Genomic DNA, 20,054 nt, shown 5'->3' on the forward strand with positions numbered 1-20,054 from the left:
AAACACCCTTACCTCCTAAACAGCTCTTTCTCTCCTCTTGATATTGTGACTCCTCGTTCGCTCCTTTCCCCTTTGATCACTTGGAGGTAGGGGGTGAGCCTTATGGGATTTTTTTGTTCTTTTTTTTGTTTGTTTGTGTGTCTTTCTTTTTTTTTCTTTTTTTTTTCCTCTCTTTTTTTTGACCTCTGCTTTTGATTGTAGTTGTTTCCCCCTGTGGTCATGACGGCTTCGCACAGTGACTCTTTGGTGGTGTTGTTTGGGGCAACAGCTGGTGCATATGGGGCTAAACTGGGTTCGGATGAGAGGGAACTAATTCTCTTGGTGTGGCAAGTTGTGGATCTACACAGCAAGAAGGTATGGCTTCGACACCCGGTCCGAGGGCGCGTTCCCCGGGCGCAGGGCGAGCAGGCTCGCCCGGCCGCTCGCCGCCTGCCCGGAGCCGTTTGTTCATTTCACAAATGCACCGAGGGGAGGGGAGGGGAGGGAGCGGGGCCCCCGTGCCCCGGGGTCATTCACTCAGCGGGTTAGGCACTCAAGAAGGTCCTTTTTGTTCCGTTTTACGGGAAGAAGGGACTTCTAAGGCGAGTTTGGCCGCTTCCACCCCCCTGCCCCGTCCCCCCGAGGGAGGACATGTGTAGCTTCAAATTCGAAGATGTCTGCGGACTCTTGAAGCTTTAAAACACAAAGCTGCCGTCAGTAGGCTGTCTCAGGGTAACCGCTGGAGCCTTTGCGGCCTGCTGCGGGAGACCTGGTTTTTGGGTTTCGTTTTTTTTAAACCAATGTTCGGATAACCTTTAAGAGAATATCAACTTCCTTTAATTTTTAGGCTAATCTGAAAATATGCTCTATTTTTTTTTTTTTTTTCTAAAAGCCCTATCATAAACAAGAACCCCCTGGAGATGAAGAGCTTAGATAAAACAAACACGACTATCAATTACATTAATAGATTCAGGAAACTGCCTTAATATTATGTGATCTTCCCTTTGCAATTAACAACTCCCGTAAAAATCGGTGCTAACTGCAAAAGGCGACCCCTGAAACCCGGCTCCGAGTCACCGAAGCAGAGAGCGTGGCTCTCCTGGGTGGGAGGGAAAGAAACCGAGGCAAAAGGTTTCGATTTGTGAAATCGACAAATGCTTTTGCTCATTGCGATTGTGGTCGGGAACGGAATACTGCACCTTCCTGATTTTTCTGCAGTCTGAACGCGTTGCTAACAAGAGCTAATTCGATTGTTCCTCACTTTTGCCCATCGTTTCTTAAATGTTTTTAGGTAGGGACACTACACAAATCCCTGGTGAAAGCAGACAATTTGGACTTAAGTGACCAGTGTCGCGAAGTGAGCGGCTTAACGCCAGAGGGACTGGGCAAAGCTGAGCCACTGGACCGGGTTCTTCAACAGGTGAGGTGCTGCTCTTGGGAGCAGGGGCTATTCAGGGTGAAGCCTGGGGACAAGATTCAACTGCTTTGCTAAAAGAAACAGACTTTAATTTTGCCTTTCACTTTGAAATCACTAGCAAGTTTTTGTGCTTATTTTAAAGCTAACCCAAAAGAGACCTGAGCCATTTGAAATGGGAACCCTGTAATTCTGAAACAGTTATGTACAATGCCAGAATATCTGTATCTGCTCTAGTCCTTGGAAGATCTGGCTTCTGATTATTTTGATGGGTCTACTTTTACTCTAAATTTCTCTTACTCAGGCCTTAAAAGAGTAGGCCAGTAAGAGCACTACTCAATTTAGCAGAGCTAATCAAACTTTCAAAATTCAGGTGGTATGTTTTAATCTGCAGGTTCACTGCTATAATGTGCACTAAAAAACTTGACCTTTTCTCATTTGTTATTCTTAAAGTTAATTGAAATCTTCAAAGCTATACTTTCATAAAACATCAGCTGCGCTTGTTTTGTATCACTCTTTTCCAGATGAGCTTAATTAGTTTAGTGGATTATAAAGTGATTGATATTTTTTTCTATGATTTTTGTATTTTATTCTTTGACTCACTTAATATCACAGTAAGACAGTAAATCTGTAAATTTATATGATCCTTGTGGTTCAAGAGGCCTTAAGTTACCTAAAAAATTTTAGTGCAAGTAGTGTGTACACATGCAGTTCCTGAAAGTTGGCTTGCTTTCACTGTCTTTTCTATATACGAAATGTGCTTGAATGGAAAAATACAATAGTGCATTTTTGTGTAACATATAAAACTGGCTTTCCACACCTTGTCTGAATCATTTGTAGGTGTGTTTCAGCAAGCAACTTGCTTAGGCAGTAGAACAGGTTCATGTTGCTGTAACTTCTGGTGACACAGATAACTTGGCAGACTAGGTCCTAACCCTCTTTGATACTGAATGGTTAACGCTTCATTCTGGAGGAGTATCTTTGAAAATAGAAATGTGTAACTTTTGTGTGTCTTAAAATCTGTCAACATAGCTGCAAATGGCATTTATGCTACTTGCACTAGTTTTGCTAGAGTCCAAGACCAAGAGGTGATTTTTTTTTTTTTTTTTTAAAGCTTCAAAATAACCCCTGAGAAAATGTGCAGCTGCAGGTTTGATCTTGTCCCAGATCTTGCACTAAAGACATCTGGAACAGCTTAGCCTAGTACACTCTGTTTACCTTTATAACAGACACACTTTAATTATACTCAATACCTTATGAGAGATTGTATCTTATTGCCGTAAATTGCACTGTAGGTGGGTCTGCTTTAGCAAATAAAAGGAAATACTACCTTTGTGTGTAGGTCGGTAGAGACTCTTGAAAAACAACAATTTTTTTGCTTTTTGTTTGGCATATCTATGCAACCAAATAATGATTTTGCTGTTAATTGTTGGATGCCAGTTGTGATGTGGCCAGTTCCATCACAGGTTTTCTGGAACACACTTTACCTAAGCTCATCTCCCTTCCCCTCCCTGTGTCCTGGCTCCGTGGGAATTAGGAGAGAATTAATTCATCCTCCCACTTGCAATGGTGGCAAAAAGCAAAATTCCATATTCTTTAATAGTAGATCCTTTTCTGTATTTTTGAGGATAAGTCCATTAAATATTTTAACCGAATCATGTATTTTAAGGATGAGTCAAGTATTTGTCAACACATACGGATTTTTTTTTTTCTTTTCTCAGTTAAGTATTTTGATTAGCAAAAGCACAGGTGGGTGAAGTGGTTATTTGAAAAGGAGGAGGAAAAGGAAGTAGACTTGTACCTTGATTTGAGATAATGTTATAGAGTATGTGAAACTAGCTTTCCACACCCTGCTTGGATTCTGGTAGAAAATTTGATGATGCAGCTGAAAATTGCTCAACTGAGCACACATCTCAATCACGTAAATGAAAGTTTCAGTGCCTGCTTCTGGCTTTTGCCTTGGGTTCCCAGTCTCTACATGTAGAGGGGAGTGAGAATCACTAAGCACAAATCCATTGTAACTTTTATCCATGCTTCAGAGGTCTCTCCCAACCTCAACCATTCTGTGATTCTGATTCTGTGATTTGTAACTGGTAAACAGTAGATCAGTTACTGTGGGTCTGGAGTTTTTCCACTGACCACAGAAAGCCTCCTTCTGTCACTATTTATTTCACTTTCCAGCAACGATAGGGTCTACCAAAACCTGTAATCTGTGGTTAAGTCTTTACTCTGCTTGTAACAAGGCACTTCAACAAATGATGCATCGTTTCAATTTTACTTCATATTCTTACAGTGTTACATTTCACATGACTTACTACTTGGGATTGTCTTAAGAAATATTCTAAAATAGGGGGGTTCCCCACTGATATGTTTTTGCTGTGTAATTTTACAAAGTGAAGTTCTGAACCACAGTGCCCCCAAATAACTGAGCTGTTTGCTGCAGTGTGTGTTCTATACATTTTGCTGCAAGTTTTTAAATACTGTACTTGTCCAGGGTAACAAGCATTTGATTGCACAGGTGCTAGTGCATCTATGGGATCCACCTATGTTTTCTGATAGGTGATGTGCAATGTTTTGATAGCTATGTTTTGGGTGGGGAGGGGAGATCCTGATAATGTATGAATATTAGGGAAATAGTTACCTGAAGTCATAAAATGTGTGCCCTTTGGAAGCAGACTGCTTGATGTATTTAAGTTATTAATGCCATTTTGAACTCTGTCTGTTGTTGGACCAATAATGGTGAACTTACAGCTGCTGACTGAGATGTGTTGTTGTAGTTGCAGAATGCTACTGAGTAGAAAAATGTGAGGATTTTTTTTAACAAAGGAAGTAGGAGATATCTTGTTCAAGTGTGTATTTGGAACTGTCTTGAGCCTGTGATGTAAGCCTCTAAACATGCATTACCTACACTACTTACTAAAGGGAATAGCGCCCTACGTTTCTTCCTGCATTACTGGGACATTCTTGCTAGGTTTCATTGTTCAGATCCTCAAATCAAAGGACTGGCTTATTTAGCATGTTATTTGTATTTTTCTAAATAACTGCTGGAGCTTTATGGTTTCCCAGTTTCCAAGCTTTTAAGGGAGAAAATTATTTTCAGGTTGCTCTGAAACCTTGCAGGAATGGAAGCTTGCTTTTAAGGAGCAAAACCAAAACAAACTTTGCCTTTCTCTCAGACCCATTACTCTGTTATCAAAAAGCTGACGTCTTCATGTGCTTCTCTGATTCTAGCCATGGGGGTTCTAAGTTAAAGATCGAATACTGTGTTGAAAGCATTGTGGATTTCTTAATCCTTCCCATAGAGAAAACCTGGCTGAATCAGCATGATTTGCCTTAAGACATGTTAATTTCCTTTTGCAAGGCAGTATTTGCATGTCTCCCTGACAAAGGATAAGTCTAAGAAGAGCTAATAATTTTGGAGAGCTGTCTGCAGTATTTAGCTGTAATTACCATCTTACTTTGAACGATGTACATAAAAAGGGAGAGGCTCTCATGAGAGCTGGGGCTGCTTTTGGACCTATTGAAAGCAGTCACATTTCTTCTATGGACTGACATTTAAGTATTAAAAAATTGTTTGAAAGACCGTCCTAGTCTTGCTGATCTTTCATCGCATTGTACATTGAATCCAATACATCAATGATAGATTTGATTCATATTCTTAAACATGGAAAGACAAAGCTGGGCCTTTTTCCCCCCACTCTTCTAAACTATGCACAAATTGAAAATACTGACGGGTTGCCACTTCGTCAGGTGATAGCAAATTACCAGTTCTGTAAAGCATGTTTGGATGCTTATTGATCATCCAGCTGAGCTGCAGGTACTATTTATTTTCTCACATATCAAAACATTCAGCAAGAAACAAGCTGGTTGGATGACCGTTTGGAAACAAATGGGATGGGGGGAGACACGGAAGAACCAGTGAATACCTCTAACCTGATAAACCGGTTACAACTTTTTTTTTTTTTTTTAAGAGAAACTTGTTCCACAGCCTCTTCTTCACAAAGTGCTAGCAGAAAGTTTTCTTGGCTCACTTGCCAGCTGTCACACCTTCATTTTGGATAAAAGATTTTTTTGAATATTTTTTTTAATAACCTCTGAACCTTCAGACTGCAGAAAAAAGCCTGAAAATGCAGGTTTGTACGTTGGGGTTTCTTTTTTTTTTGGTTTGGTTTTGTGTTTGGTTTTTTGAGTCTCATGGTTAGTCTTCCAACTTCAGATTATTTGGTGACTGCATCACCTCAATAAAACTCCTAACAGAGTCTGTATTTTGGAATATTTACTGGGTCTGAGTTCTGAAGTTTTGGAGCAGGTGTTTGGCAAACCTTTGGCAAGTGTTACTGAGCAGGCTGTTCTCTCCACAACAAATACTTAGGGTGTAGTTTCACAAGATTTGGTTTCAGCAGTGAAGCCAGCTTCTTTCTTGCCCCTGCACCATACTTTCCCATCTTTTTGTTGTGTCAGTAAAACTCTTTGTGAAGCTGTGCTGTAAACAGGATCACTGAAATGAGCAGGCAGGGTGGAAACTTCTAAGCTGCTTTGCTGTCCAAGCTCACGTCCCATGAAACTACACCCTTTGGTTGTATTTTCATGATCCAACATGTTTGATGGCGATACCAGCTTAAGGTATTTCTGCCCCCGCATCATGTTCTCAAGCTGCAGTTGTATGAAAACTTTTTAGTGGCACCTTTCACTGAAGTAGGTGCTGCTACATGGACTTCCCTCACCTGCATTCTGCCAATACAAAAGTTTTTGGGGCTGCATGTTAAACTGGAGCAGAGCACTGTTCTGAGTTAAAAACAGTTCTGGTTTGGAGCGGTTCTGTCTGATGTACAGTGTGGCAGATTAGGTGTTTTTTCTGAGGGTGGCCAGAGGAGCAAGGTGTGGATGAGCAGTGTGGGTGAAAGGAGAGAAACATTTTAAGACAGGTTGGCCACCAAACAGTTTGTATTGTGAAACTGTGGCCTTGGTTTGGTATCAGCAGTGAGTGATGAGGATTTCCTGACAGACGCAAGGTGGCCTTCAGGTTGTCAGGGCAGGTAAGTGATAAACTCCTGCCATTACAGGAGGGCCGAGTGTACTGTGTGTGTGCAGCCTTATGTGGGGTTCTCACTATGTATTAGCATCTAATAGCTCCCTATTTCCATTGATAAACTTAGATGAGCATTGGTTAAAATATGTTTGATACCTAATATTGGAATATCATAAGTCTTTATTGTGGGGAAGTAAGGATGTGCTCATGCTTCCTGTAGCTGCAGGCTGTTACAGTGTGGATTTTTTTTTTTTTTTTTAGCAATGGAAATGGATGGCTAATTCTTGTTTCAGAACCCTAGTTGTAATTCTGTTGTTGATGGTATAGGTAAACTATTTTTCCCTTTACAAATCCTCTGTGCTACCCAGCTCCCGCTACATTATTATTGAAACACTCAAATCTCTTCTCAAGAACAGAGAAGAGTTAATAGCAGAAACAGTTCCTCTGTTACATATATAATATATATATGTATACATGAATATACATATGTAGATCATGTGAATGCGTTTGTTACTGGCAGCATTTATGTTCTGTTAGGTTTTGTGGAAAAGCAATAACCTTAGCTTCTCTGAAGGCTGCAATACTTTCCTCTGAATTCCTCGAGTATTCCCTTAAACGTTGCTTTGTTCCTATATTTAGGTGCATTTCACTTCAGAATGAGCAGAGAATTAGATAAAGGAATTTGTCTAAAGCTGCATATTCTTTTCTTTGCAAGCATAAAAATGTGGTAGTCTTTGCTAACTGGGCTGTCTTCTCTTAAAATTAGAAGTGCCAATATTCATTAGAAGTGAATAATTTGGCCCAGTGGTTTGAGGGTGAGCTTGAGCAGACTTTTTATGATAGTGGATCTTGCTGCTTGTTCTGGTGAAATTAAACAGTAACATTAAATCTTGTAGAAAGTCTGGGTGGATTAGCATATATAGAAAAATAAACTTTACTATGACCTGTCCAGAATAGCTTGAAACGCCTGTCTTCACACAGTGTGATGTTGTGCAGTGTTTGAAAACTGTGTCACTAGCACATTTGTGTCACTAGCACATTCTCGCAGCTATAATATTATATCTGAATACTTGAATTTCTCTTAAAATTCTACTTGCAGCTTTTTTTAAAGTCACTGGAAGACAGTAAAACACAGGGTAGAAGCCTTTTAATACAAAGATTGCTGGATTACATGGTCCTCAAAGACTTTGAACTTCTTTCCTCTAACTTGCTGTTAGTAGCTACTGAAAATGTCACTGGAAATGTGTTCATGAACTATTGTTAAGGTTTTCAAAAGTGGCTGAGGAATAATAAATGAGGAATAAAGGATTTGTATTCTACCATTTTGACAGTAAGTATGCATGCAGTGCTTCTACCAGTTCTTACATGTTAACATGAAAGCAGCTTAGAGAACTTTTTGTGGATACTCTGGATTGTCTGCAAACCTCCACTGTTTCCCTCTTCCTCTGGTAGGATTTTATCTGGTTCTTGTCACAGCTTTTGAAAGGGTTGCACGGTTGTTGCATCTATATGTTGTTTTACCTGGGACTTTTTTTCCTTCTTTAAAAAAAAAAAAAAACACACCACCCTTAAGTTATATGCAGAAGGTCTTAGGTAGCTAAGTGCTGCCAAACGAGGGCAACATCTCTGTCAACGTGTTGCAGCACTTCTTTGCTGAACAGTTAGGTTTAAGAGTGACGCATAGATGCTGGAATTGATATTGCTAGCAAAGCAGTGTTGTAGCCAAAATTAAAAATGCTGATTGGAGATTTTTTTTTTTTGTAAGTAACGTAATGTCAGCCCTATTTTATTTTATAATATCTATGGTTAAAATTGGAAATTTTATGTCTCTTCATTGGAAACATAAACAGTATTTCTCCCTCTTCCTCACATTCATGTCTTTGCCAACTCCTGTCTTGTCTGGAAAAGCTTTTTTTCTTCATAATAGTTACTGCTTTGCATAAAAACTGCAGAGATGTCATGTTGTTGTTTTCCTTCATGATCAATTTCTGTTAGCTACAACCTTATTTCAAGAAAGGAGGAAAATATTCATACTCTAAAAGGCAACTTCGTTTGTGTGTCTTTGCAAGGTACTGCAAAGGTGCAAGAAGGTACTGAATCAGAAACTATGTTTGCTCTACAAACCATTTTTAGAGCTTTGCTTTGATAAATCTCTGTTGATGTTCTTTAAACTGTTCACAACTTACTCCAGTATACTTCTGTACAATAGCCTCTGTTCTTGCTTTGTTTATAAACAGCTGCTTTACTAATCTGTCCCTCATTCATTAAATCCACATGCTGTGAAGGCAAATCTGAGTTATAAGGTAAACATTAGGCAAAAGGTATTGGGAATTGAAATTTAAATTAAACAAAAAACCAGCCCTGCCACTTCTCCCAAACTTCCATTTAAAAATATTTTAGTTTTTGTTTCCCCTGTTACTTTTCTCTGTAGAGCTGCAGTGGGCAGAGAGGGGTAAACTGTGTTGAGAAACAGATATTGTGTTAGCACTAAAAAATTGGAAAGAAACTTAATTTTAAGATTAAGAAATAGTTGTATTCTCTTGCAAAAACTTGGCTGCTGTGATGATTTTGGATACCTATTAGCTTAAAAGAAAAGGTTCTACTACTAGAGCTCTAGGGCAGTCTCTGAATTGTGTTATCATTCTTACTGAATTGAAATCAAATCTTAATTAGTGGTGTTTCCATTCTCTGGCTCTAATGCTAGAGAAATTTAAGCATGTGCTTTAACATCATAATGAATTGTGTAGATGTTGGCAGTGTCTGAAATTAAACATCTTTACAGAAATTATGGCAGAATTACTTTCCTGGTAAGTAATTCTGTTGCAGTGAATTGCACTAAGAGTGAAGTAGAGCTATAGTATGCAACTTGGAAAAGAAAAGTGTAAAAACCACTGTGGAGCTTTTGCTTTGTAAATAGATCTTATTGTAGCTGTGTACCTGAAAGCCTGAAAGTTAATTTAGGAGTCCTTTGCAGCTGCAGAGAGACACAAAACAGTGTATAAAACATCAAACCTCTTGAATCAAGTAACTGTTGGATTGGAGGGGGGTGCATGAGATTGAGAACTGGAAAATACATAGCAGTCACAAGAATATGACTGCAGCAGAGTTTTGGGGTTTGCTTGATTGATTACTCAAGTATATTAGTCTACGTTACTTCTTACAGCAAAACTAAAGTATTACAGGATGAACTTTTGCTTATTGTAAAGCATGTGAAATGGCACCATGTAAATATGAATTGTGGGATAAGAAAACTGCTGCTCTTGTGGTATGCTTAAAGAAACAAAAGAAAATATAAATCGACCCCTTCTTCCTCTAAACCCTCAGACACTGAGGATTGATCACAAGAAGCTGTGAGACTGGCTTCATATTACAGACAACTCATATCAAGTCTTTTCAGTCATACTGAACTCACTTTGGAAACAAGAAGCTACCTGAAAGAGAGGTTGTAGTTCTATAAGTGGAAGCAACATCTAAATAATGTCACCATTAATGTCCTTGTTCTGTATTGGGCAGGTCTGAATCCCTTGGAAGGCCAAGTGTAAATTCTGATCTTACGCAGTTATGAACTGCTAAAATCTTGGAGAAAATAATTTCTTACCCTTATTTTTTCTTTTATTAAACATAATCCATTCCTGATGCATGGGGTTGCTGCCCTAATCTGTGACTTTAAAATTTCAGAGATTAAAGGCAAGGTGACTTAGGGATCTGCTTCCACTTCCCCTTTATATTTTTGTGAAAGCATGTTGAAAAAGAAAGGGAAAACTCCAGTTTCTGAAGCAGAGTAGAGCCAGTTTATAAAAGTTTGACTTTTTTTGCTAATATTTGTAAGGGTTTGAGCAAGAATCACTTGGATTCTTATATAAGCAAAGATATTTCATGGATCTCAAGGCTGTTATTCAGGAAAGTCCATGCCTATGATATTCTGACAGTATAAGTTTAAAGGAGAGGCAGGAGTATGAGAGAATCTTGAAGGAAACTGAATTGTGGATAATAGCTATGTCTTTCTTTTTATGTCTCCTCCTCTTTTTGCTTTCCTTGGATATTACTACAAAAACAACCTGAAAAACAACTGAATAGAAAAAAAAAAGCTTTAATTTTGCAGGTATTGGCTATTCTCCTACAACTGGTTAAGCTTGCACTACAAACAATGAGGTAGTGTTGAGTAAATAGAGCAGTACCATGCATTACAGTCAATAGAGCCAGTGCTAAAGATCACATTGCTAATGAAAGTTTGTCCTTGAAACAGAGGTAAGTGGGAGTGGGGGAGGTATAGAACACTGTGAGAGAGAGCTTGTGCTTAAATCAAGACTTTAGGAAATATTGCAGTCATGGTATTAATTAAAACCTAGAGTTTGGAAAGTATGTTCAGCCTTGTCTTTCAGGCTGTAATGACTTGCTCTGTGAGTTGAGCTGATAGCAAGCAGCCCGTGAGGACTGTGAGGCACCATTGTAATCCTGCTTGAAATGTAGGTAAAAGGTTGACAGAGTATGGACTTTTTGCATTACTAATATTCAGAGTTTCGTTTTCCTTAAAGACAGACTCATGAATAATCTATGCTAACAAATGCTAAGGTGTTCTGCAAGATAAGCATCTTTTTTTGCATTTCTTTGTTGTTTTTGATAGCTAGTGGCCTCCTTCATACAGGTTAATTGAAAGGTGAAAACTTATTTTATCTCAGTAAGTGTTTCCTTATTTAGCAGTTTCCTGACACATAATATAGTAGTAAAGTAAGTCCAGAAACTATGAAATTCTTGTGTTGCTGGACTGGGGTGCTTTATCTTGCACAAGGATAACTTCAAGTAGCTTATTTGTGGAGTACTCTGCATATTTCAACACTCTCTTATTAAAACAGATTGTGCTTTTGAAGATAAAAGCTGTGACCTGATTGCTGTGACATTTAGATGGCCTGAACCATGGTCTTGCCTTTTATGCTTAATGCATTACCTGAATTAGATGCTGTAGATACCATAGCTGGAAAGCATGCAAATAATCTGGTGTTGCAAACTTTCATCTAAGAAATAATTAATCAAAAATGGTCATAAAATGCTCAAGTGGCATGGCTTGGACAGATCTTTGCAGAAGGTTAGATTTTTGCATTCTTTCCTAGTAAGAATTAAAACTTTTAGTTAGCTATTGTTTACTTTGTCACACAAAGAACCAGGCCCAATTAAAATGAGCCAAAGAAAGAAATAAGGTGGAAGTTTCATCCTTAAGACAGTTTATCACAGTCTGAGTCACAATGGTCTGTTTTCCATGCTCTACAAACTGTCACTGCACAGATAAGGCATGACAACTGTCGCTCCATTTCTGTATTTCATATTCTACGTGTTGCTGCACCATGCTAAACAAACTTATTTTTATGCAGAAAATTAGCTCTAGGCTATGCTCACCTAAGCTTAAAGTTTCCAGTCCCTCATATGTAATACTGAAGAAGTATGATGAATTTTAAAGTACTTTAATATGTATTGTTGAATGGAAGGATGTGATAAACTTGAAAAGTATCTTCCATTTTTCTCCCTTGAACTCTTGCGGTCATTACAAGAGGTATATGTAGGCTGTGTGCCTTCTTGACTTGAGAACTCTATGGTGACCTGTGTGATGACAACGAGGAGGAGGACAGGGTGGTATTACTTCCTGGAACTTCAGCTTCCCAACAAAGTAAAATATAAAGGTGGATATCTTAAATAGCTTTAAAAATATAATTCTGTATTTTTTTAACTACTACCTCTTTTGAAGATTTGTGATGTTTGGAGTTTTATGGCAGAACCCCAAGCATGGGAGAGTTGAGACCTTAACCCTGTTACTTTTGTTAGCTCATGTCATGGGTGGAAAAGAATTAGTTTCTTTCAATGAGAAAGGCAACAATATGAGTTTATGTCTACACAGACACCTAGTGTAGATGAAACTTTTGGAACAGCAGCAGGATGTGTGGTACCTGGTTTGCTGCTGTTGGACCTCTATTCAGGAAAGAATACAAAATGACAACAAGATGAGTAGGTAGTAAGAAGGAGAAGACAGCCTACAGTGCTTGAAGCTCGGTGCCACACCCTTGAGACTGTGGAGAGCAAACCTGCTCTTACACTTGCAAATCCCAAAGTGGGACAGAAACTCTGACTGGTTTTGGGTAATATGTACATATCTCTCCCGAGTACATTTATGGTGGCCATTGTGACTGATTACTCATTCAGTTATTTAATACAGTTTATAGTACCTCAAGAGGCATAAGGTGACATGTAACCTGACTGGTCATATTGACCACAGTTATATTGTCTGTGGCATGTTGGAAATGAAAACCATGCTTTTGTCCAGGCTAGTCTTCAGTCACTAAATCTCGGGCATTAGTGTTCAGTAGAGCAAAAAATTGCTTTCCTCTTAATAGGAGAAATCAAACTGGCAATATTGGTTTTGAACACTTCTAGTGAGTGGGCCTGGGCTGCCTCTGTCATCTTCTCCAAGTTTCCCCTGCAAAGAAATAAAACCAAGGGGCAATTCTTTTCATGTTTCTGTCTGAATAGTATCTAAATACAGCAGTTTTTCCTATTGTGCTAGAAGGGAAAAAAAGGTTGGCTGCAGCTTATGGCTGCATTGTGGCTTACGCTTTTTTTTTCTTTTTTTTTCCATACAGCAATTTCAGTACAAGGTCACCATGTATCCATTATCAGCCATGTGGAGTAGCAGTTAACAGATGAACAAAGGCAAGGGCTTACTATAGGATTCTCTGTTTAAAAAGTTACCTAGCACAATAAAGGGTTATCATACCTGTAAATACTGCTGAAATGCAGTCTGTGCACCTCCCAGTAGTATTGACATGCTTTAAATTCCTCCATTGCATGGATAAGGCTGACATTATCACCAGGGTTTGAAGAGTGAAGGAGCAGAAAACTGCCCATGGAGAGTATTGCAAATAAATGTGAAACCCTCATGGGTGTAGGGTCTGAGGCACAAAGTCCAAGTGAAAATATTTCCCAAAGTTGACATGTCATGACATTTTGTGTGTGTGTGTGTGTGTGTGTGTGTGTGTGTTCAAGCTTTGTGTACCAAACCCATGGCTTGTTAATCTTGAGATTTCTCATGCTATATTAGAGACTTTAAGTCTTAAGGTAGACTTCAGGGTTGCTGGATGGGTTTGTTTGTTTGTTTGTTTGTTTTTTCCAGTGGTGCTCCAATCTTGCTTAGATTTTGGTGGCAGAAAAGTTCTGTTAATCAAATTTGGCTACATGTCACCTCTTTTCTTTCCCTTCCCCGCTACCCCAGACAACATATCCTTCCCCAGACACACACATGTGTACACTATGGTGGCATTGATTTAATGATCTTTAGTGTAGCTGCAGAGTAGGCGAAACAGAGAGAGTCCAAAGAGATCAGAGAATCATACAATAGCTGAGGTTGGGAGTGACTTACAGATGTTGTCTAGTCCAGCCCCTGAAAGCAGGGTCAGCTGAAGCAGGTTGCCAAGGACCATGGCCAGTTGGGTATTGAATATCTCCAAGGACGGAGACTTTGCTGCTTCTCTGGGCAGGCTGTTTCAGTGTTCGACCACTCGAGATCTCCTTTCAGGAACTGCGCCTGCAACTATATAATTGGGTTTGGGTGTTCTCTGGCAATAAATTGTAGAGGACTTTCCATAAAATCAGGCTTTGAGGCAAGAACTGCAATAGCTTTGCCTGTTGAAGCAGAACTTGGAGTAGAAAATCTTCAGAGAGACCTTTTTGGAGATAGTTATTTGTTCTTGCTTTTCTTACCTGAAAGAAGACAGATTGCTGTTGTATGCTCCTAGCTACAAGCAAAGAATGACTCACACCAAAGACCTAAAAGACAGTCTGAAGCTCTAATATAGTGAATTACAGTAATGTCTAACAAGTAATGATGACTTTTTTTTTTTAACACAAGTAAGACTGGATATCGTACATGGTTATAAACAGTATGGCTTTAGTCAAAGCACATGTGACGTTCGTTGCAAAGTGGCAATATATATGATGCTAATAGGTGAAGTATGTGGTCTCATTGCTAGGAGAGCTGCAATTAGCAAAGTTTAACATCTCTTTTTCAATTGACAATTCACATATGGCGAAGTGTGAGAGTATGCATGAGTGAACTCATTTCTGGATTGAAAAAGAAGTGCTTTATGTGGTTGCTGCTTAAGTTGTTTCGACAACATAAAACTGCTATGTATGTGTGAGTGTATAGATCTTACAGTATTATTGTTTTGTTTTGGTAAATTCTATTTGATAATCTGCCTGATAGACTACGAGCTGTAGTTCTCAAACTTCATTATGCTAATAAAATGTATCAAAATTTCAGGACTTAAAGAAAATGTTGAGAAATATAGTGAATTGAAATTTAGAAATAATTTTATAAATTTAGAAAGTCTGAATTGTTAGATGTGCAAACATAGAAGTTCAGCTGATCTGATGAGATTTTTAATACTATAATTTGTGTTACTATATATAATTCTATACAGAAACATATGCATGAGTACACAGAGATACATATATCTGTATATTTGAGCTGCCTGCCTGTAATGGTTTCTGTGCTGCCCTCCACTTTTCTTTTAATAATTCATTACAGGAGGAAGTCTCTTATGTAGGTAAAATAATTTGTGAAAGAGACCTAAAATAGATCGCTAGCTTCTGCTTCGCATGGAGATGTGTGCTGGTCAGAGTGGAAATTTATTCTTGATTTCTTAAAATTAATATGGGAAAAAAAAAAAACACATGCAGCTAATTTTCCAGGTTTAAGCAAAAGAGATGTAAGCAGTTCACACTTACATGCCTCAGATAAACCTTTTTTTTTGTCTCAAACAGCGTATTTTACAGATCTGTGGAGTATATTTTCACTTTCTCTAGGACAGTTACATATTAGTAATATGAGTTCTTTAAGCTCAAGGGAATATATTGGAATATATTGGAATACATGACCCTAGGTGAGCTGAAATAACTTTTCTTCTAAGTTATTCCTGGAAGTTTTCCTTTTAATAATGACCAAAAGATGTCACTCCTGAATAAGTGTTTATTTTTGCAAAAGACTGATCTAGAATGCTAAGCCTGTTCAAATTCTTTTGACAGGCTTTATCCAAAATCAAGTATCATCTATCTCATGTCTTAATTTTTGGCTGGACCAGGTGTGATTTGTCCTCCCACCTAAGTCTAAAGATGGCGTAGCATATCAAAAAGTGCTCATTTTGAATTCTAATTTGGCAGAAACTTGATCATGTATTAATGTGTAATCACCAAATTGTTATCTCTGGGCAATTTAGTAACACGCCTGTTCATACCACTGATTTGAAACCAAAGAATACTGATAAATCTAATAACATATCTTTCTACTTGGGAATAGATACATGTCTAGCTTAAGCATGGACTATAAAGGAAGCTTCTTTCTGGATTTTTATTTTATGCTTTAGCATAACATTCCAAACCTGGTTAAATTGCAAGGGTGCCTTTAATTCTGAAGCTTTGTGAATAATTTTGTGTCTTGTCTGGTGCTGTTAGCTGTGATGGGTCAGTAGGGCTAAAGGAAAAAGCAAAACAGGGAAACTTTGTGCATTGCTAAAGGAAAGGATCCCATTTTGAAGACGCACTAGGAGCTGCTGGAGGTCTGATGAGTAAGCAGCCGCCCAATTTTCTGTTATTTCTCAGAAACGAATTAATGAGAGAATCATCCAGAGTATCTTGGTGTTTTAGAAACGGTTCAGTTGACAGCATGGATGCATTCTGCAACTGAATTATCTCAGTATTTCATTACCATGCCAGGCACAGATACAGCGCAGATGCAGTAGCCTTTCTCAAGGATGAGAGCTATTTTTAGTTGGGGAAATGGGAATATCCAAATAGCCAGAGGTTTATTTTAGTGTTTCATGCATCATAACTATAGAGGGAGCTTAATGAGGAATCTTCTCGTTTCTCTAAGATCCACAGCTTTGTTCAGTTATAGTTAAGGCAATACGAAGGGGACTGTGTCATTTCAGCCACTTAGGATTCATTTGCAGAAAACAGCAGCTTGTGCTGGCTTTCATCCAGTTTTGCTGCTGGCGAAACATGTCTCTTCACTCTCTTTGTACTCTCAGCTACATGACCAAAATCCTGTTTAGCCAGTTTTTCAAACTGGTGCTCAAACTCTGTCCTTCCCTCTCACCACCTTTTCTCTAAGAACTGTTTTAGGTTTCGTGGAGGTAAATGTACAGAGCAGCTTGTTTGATTTTTCCTCTTCTCTCTGTTCAGTTTTTAATCTCAGTATTGAATTATCAAACATGTTCCTTTAAATATGGAATGATTCATCAGAGCTCTACTAGAGAGGCTGATCTGGTGGAATAAGTAATAAAGGGTGGAGGGTGATGCCAGTACACTGTGGTTCTTGCAGTTGAAATGAGGGCTGTTTGCAAGATGCAAGCAGGGGTAATTAACACTCTGTATAACTCTGTTGCTACGAAATGAGTAGATTAACAGGGGAGACACAGGGCGTGTGAGCTCGGTGGAGGAAGTCTTAAGGTGGGGCAGCTTTGCATGCTAAAGTGGGGGAGTGCTATGGAGGGCAGCATGAAGATGAATGATGAGGTAAATAGCCGAGAGAGTTTTTATTAGTGGAGGGAAGGAGATGTGGATGGAATTTACGAAATGACAGAGTCGTGGACAGGTTATTCAACATGTGAGACAGAAAAATGTAGTGTAAATCTGGCACTGGTCTTAACTTGTCCTTAGCTTGCTACATCTGGGTGTATGCCGGTTCAAGGTTGTTTTGAGATGCTGCCTGAAATTTGTAGTGTGAAAAAAGAGGTTGAAGATGGCTTTTCCACAGGAACTCTGAATTGCTTAACTTATATTTCAACGTGGCTTTACAAACACATCTGCACTGGTTGCTTTAACTGCTCCTGATACATGTGATAGGTTGTATCTATTGCCTGAAAGACTTAAGGGTCCAGTGTAATCTATAGTAATGAGAGCTGGTCCACAGCTATGCTTTTCATACTTAACCTTTCCAGGATTTGGAGGCATCTCATGTAGATGAAAGAAGCCAGTTCAAGCTAATCTCAAATATCTGTCGTTCCTCTGTGGCAGTGTTATGCTTGCTATTTTGCCCCATGCTCTTCTCCTGGGTGAATCTTCCCATCCACACCGTGCTACCCCGTTCCTCTCCTCAATTAACCCGTGCAATAGCTAAACTGTTTTGGATAGGAAGGATTGCTTATGACTCCTGACTGTTCTTCCCACACTCCTTTTGCCCTCTTCTGGAGCACTACAACCCAAAGTTTGAAAAAGGCTGTTTTTAAAAGAGAAGTTTCTAAATAAGTACTCAGCAAGGCCTGCCAACCTTGTGACATTTTATCTAAGGCACTTTAAGCTGCTAGCCTCTAGTAGGAAAATTAGAGAATTGTTTTGACATGTCAATTGTCCCATTGGAAGGGAGCTTGCAATGTTGAATGTTGTCACTGACATTTAATAAATATGCAGTGCAAATACTTGGGCTCAGTTAAAAATAAAAACAAATGCTGCCTCTCATGCCTTCTTTAAACCTTAGTACATTTGGACTATTTGGCTTATCGGTGTCCTTATGCAATATTTCACTCTTCTTGATGTCTTCTCACTAGGGGCTTCTGAAAATAGCTGTGTTGTCTATCTGTCTTTTCAGCTGTACATTGTGTGTGAAACACCATCTGAAAAAAAAAAGTGAATATTTCAGTGCAACAGTCTTGATTTTTACCAACTTGACTTACACTGTTTGGCCTGAGCATTTCCTCCCTTGTCCAAACACTTTTCTCCTTTTGTTTTCTAACTTGGTGAGGACTTTTTGAACTACAGTTCTTATGTTTTATTTGTAAAGCAGGAGGCTGCATACATTTGCTGCTTCCCTCAAATTCTGTGTGTTGGATTTCTTCTTTTATCTGATCAAAACAGCTCCCTAACTGCACTGTTTATACAGGCTCTTGTGCATCTTCAGAAGCATAGGGTACAAAGTTGAAGGTTTGGAGAGTGTTTTATTACTGTTCATCAGTAAGACTCTGCTTCCTTTTGGCAAGAATCCCTGTACACCTTCTGGAGGCTAATTCCTATCACCATTTCCAAACCCTTTTTACAAATATTTGCTCTTTACTGTGTCCAGAAGTTAAAACAGAAAGTAATAAGTTGCTGCATTTAGTAAGAAGGCAATTCTCCTCATGTCTGTTATTGTGGTGAGAATATTTGTTGCTGGCCTGTGACTGTGGCAGTCCCCAGAACTGTATTTCTGAAGTGGTTCCTTTTGAGTCCTCTGGAATTTTCTTCTTTTTCTGGTGTTTACACATCAGCTGAGGTATTTTGAGCACTCTCAGATCTCAGTTTTCTGACTTTAAATCATCCTTAAACAATGACTTGCTTTATAGCCTGAACTAGCAATCAGGAGGAAGCTGGCTTTCTGAATCTGCAAGAGTTTGGGTTGTTTGTTTGAAATTTTTTTTTTGGGGGCCGTGGTGGTGGTGTTTGTTTTGATAGTGTGCAAAGAATTGCATTGTGAAGGGTTTTTAGGGGGGATACTTCACCGTTCTTAAAGTTTCAAATACCTTCTGTTTGATATTAAATAACTTCATTTTATAGATATATTTATATCTATATCTGTACATATATCTGCAAATTAAGCAACTTACACAAGATGCTGCTATAAGTGCCTTTCCTTACCCAGCTCTGCCCCTCAGTTCTCTGTCTTGATATGTAGTAGCCACTACTACAGCATTTCTGAACTGAAAATGGTAGTGGAATGCTGGTTAGCTGTCCAAGCCTAGAAAAGGGCCTGAATTGGATTTAAGCAGCTATTTTGAAATAAAGCCTGGGTAATCATGTCTCTGCTCCTACTAAATCATGTTCAATGCATGATTTCTCCCTTGTGGAGCCTTACCTTTGGGACACGTATGCTGCAACATTTGTTCACACAGTGAATACTGTGTAGCTGTGTGATCAGCTCGTTAGGACATCATCTTTCCTGAGCAGAGACTCTAACTATGTAAAGTGTCACATGTGTTGATAAAACAACCCCCCCTCTTTTTCCCCCATACACAGGTTAAAAGACAGCATAAATATATTGTCTGAGTTTCAAGTCAACTTGTAATTTGCTTTTGGGGGTGGTTGTTTTGGAGTTGTAAGCTATTGCTGAGAGCAGTGGGTGGCTACTGCATCATGATGTTAATTACTGCTTTGTTTGTGATGTGATGCTTTCCTGGGAGGGAGTAGCATCAAGAGGGAAGCTTAGAATAATTATAGCTGTCCCCTTGAAAGTTACCTAACAAGCTACTATTTACTGATTTGATACATGTAGGTACTGTGATGCATTAGTTGACTATTACGAGCAAGGAATTTAACACTGGTATGGAGTAATAAAAGGCTAGAAACTGTTGTATAAGGATGGAAGATAACACTGAGCAAGACACAGATGGAGCCCTTTCCTCCTGAGAGTTAACCTATTGGGTTTATCCATCCTAGAGGTAGAGAATAATTTTGTTTTATCTAGCATTTGTAACACTGTACCTTTACCAAGAACTTTCATTGGCTTGAATTTGACTTGATTATAATTTCACTTTTGAAGGTATTAGACCACAATTTGTTGGCTTTTCTTAGCATATAACTTTTAAAACATTAGTAAATCCTGATGGGTGGCTTTTTTCTTTT

At 38.8% G+C, this 20,054-nt stretch overlaps 1 protein-coding gene across 1 annotated transcript in view; it reads left to right on the forward strand.

Annotated features, from left to right (window-relative positions):
• Positions 1–219: 219 nt before the first annotated feature.
• The window catches only part of ESRP2 (epithelial splicing regulatory protein 2), a gene marked incomplete at its 5' end in the record, with an annotated part of 44,866 nt that continues 25,031 nt past the window's right edge, over positions 220–20,054 (forward strand). Inside the window, 2 exons of the mRNA XM_082319398.1 lie at positions 220–354; positions 1,271–1,399. Coding sequence (XP_082175524.1) covers positions 220–354; positions 1,271–1,399 — 264 coding nt within the window. The remainder of the gene's footprint in view (positions 355–1,270; positions 1,400–20,054) is intronic.

The sequence above is a fragment of the Platalea leucorodia genome, assembly GCF_965183815.1.
Source record: "Platalea leucorodia genome assembly, chromosome: 8".
NCBI lineage: Eukaryota > Metazoa > Chordata > Aves > Pelecaniformes > Threskiornithidae > Platalea > Platalea leucorodia.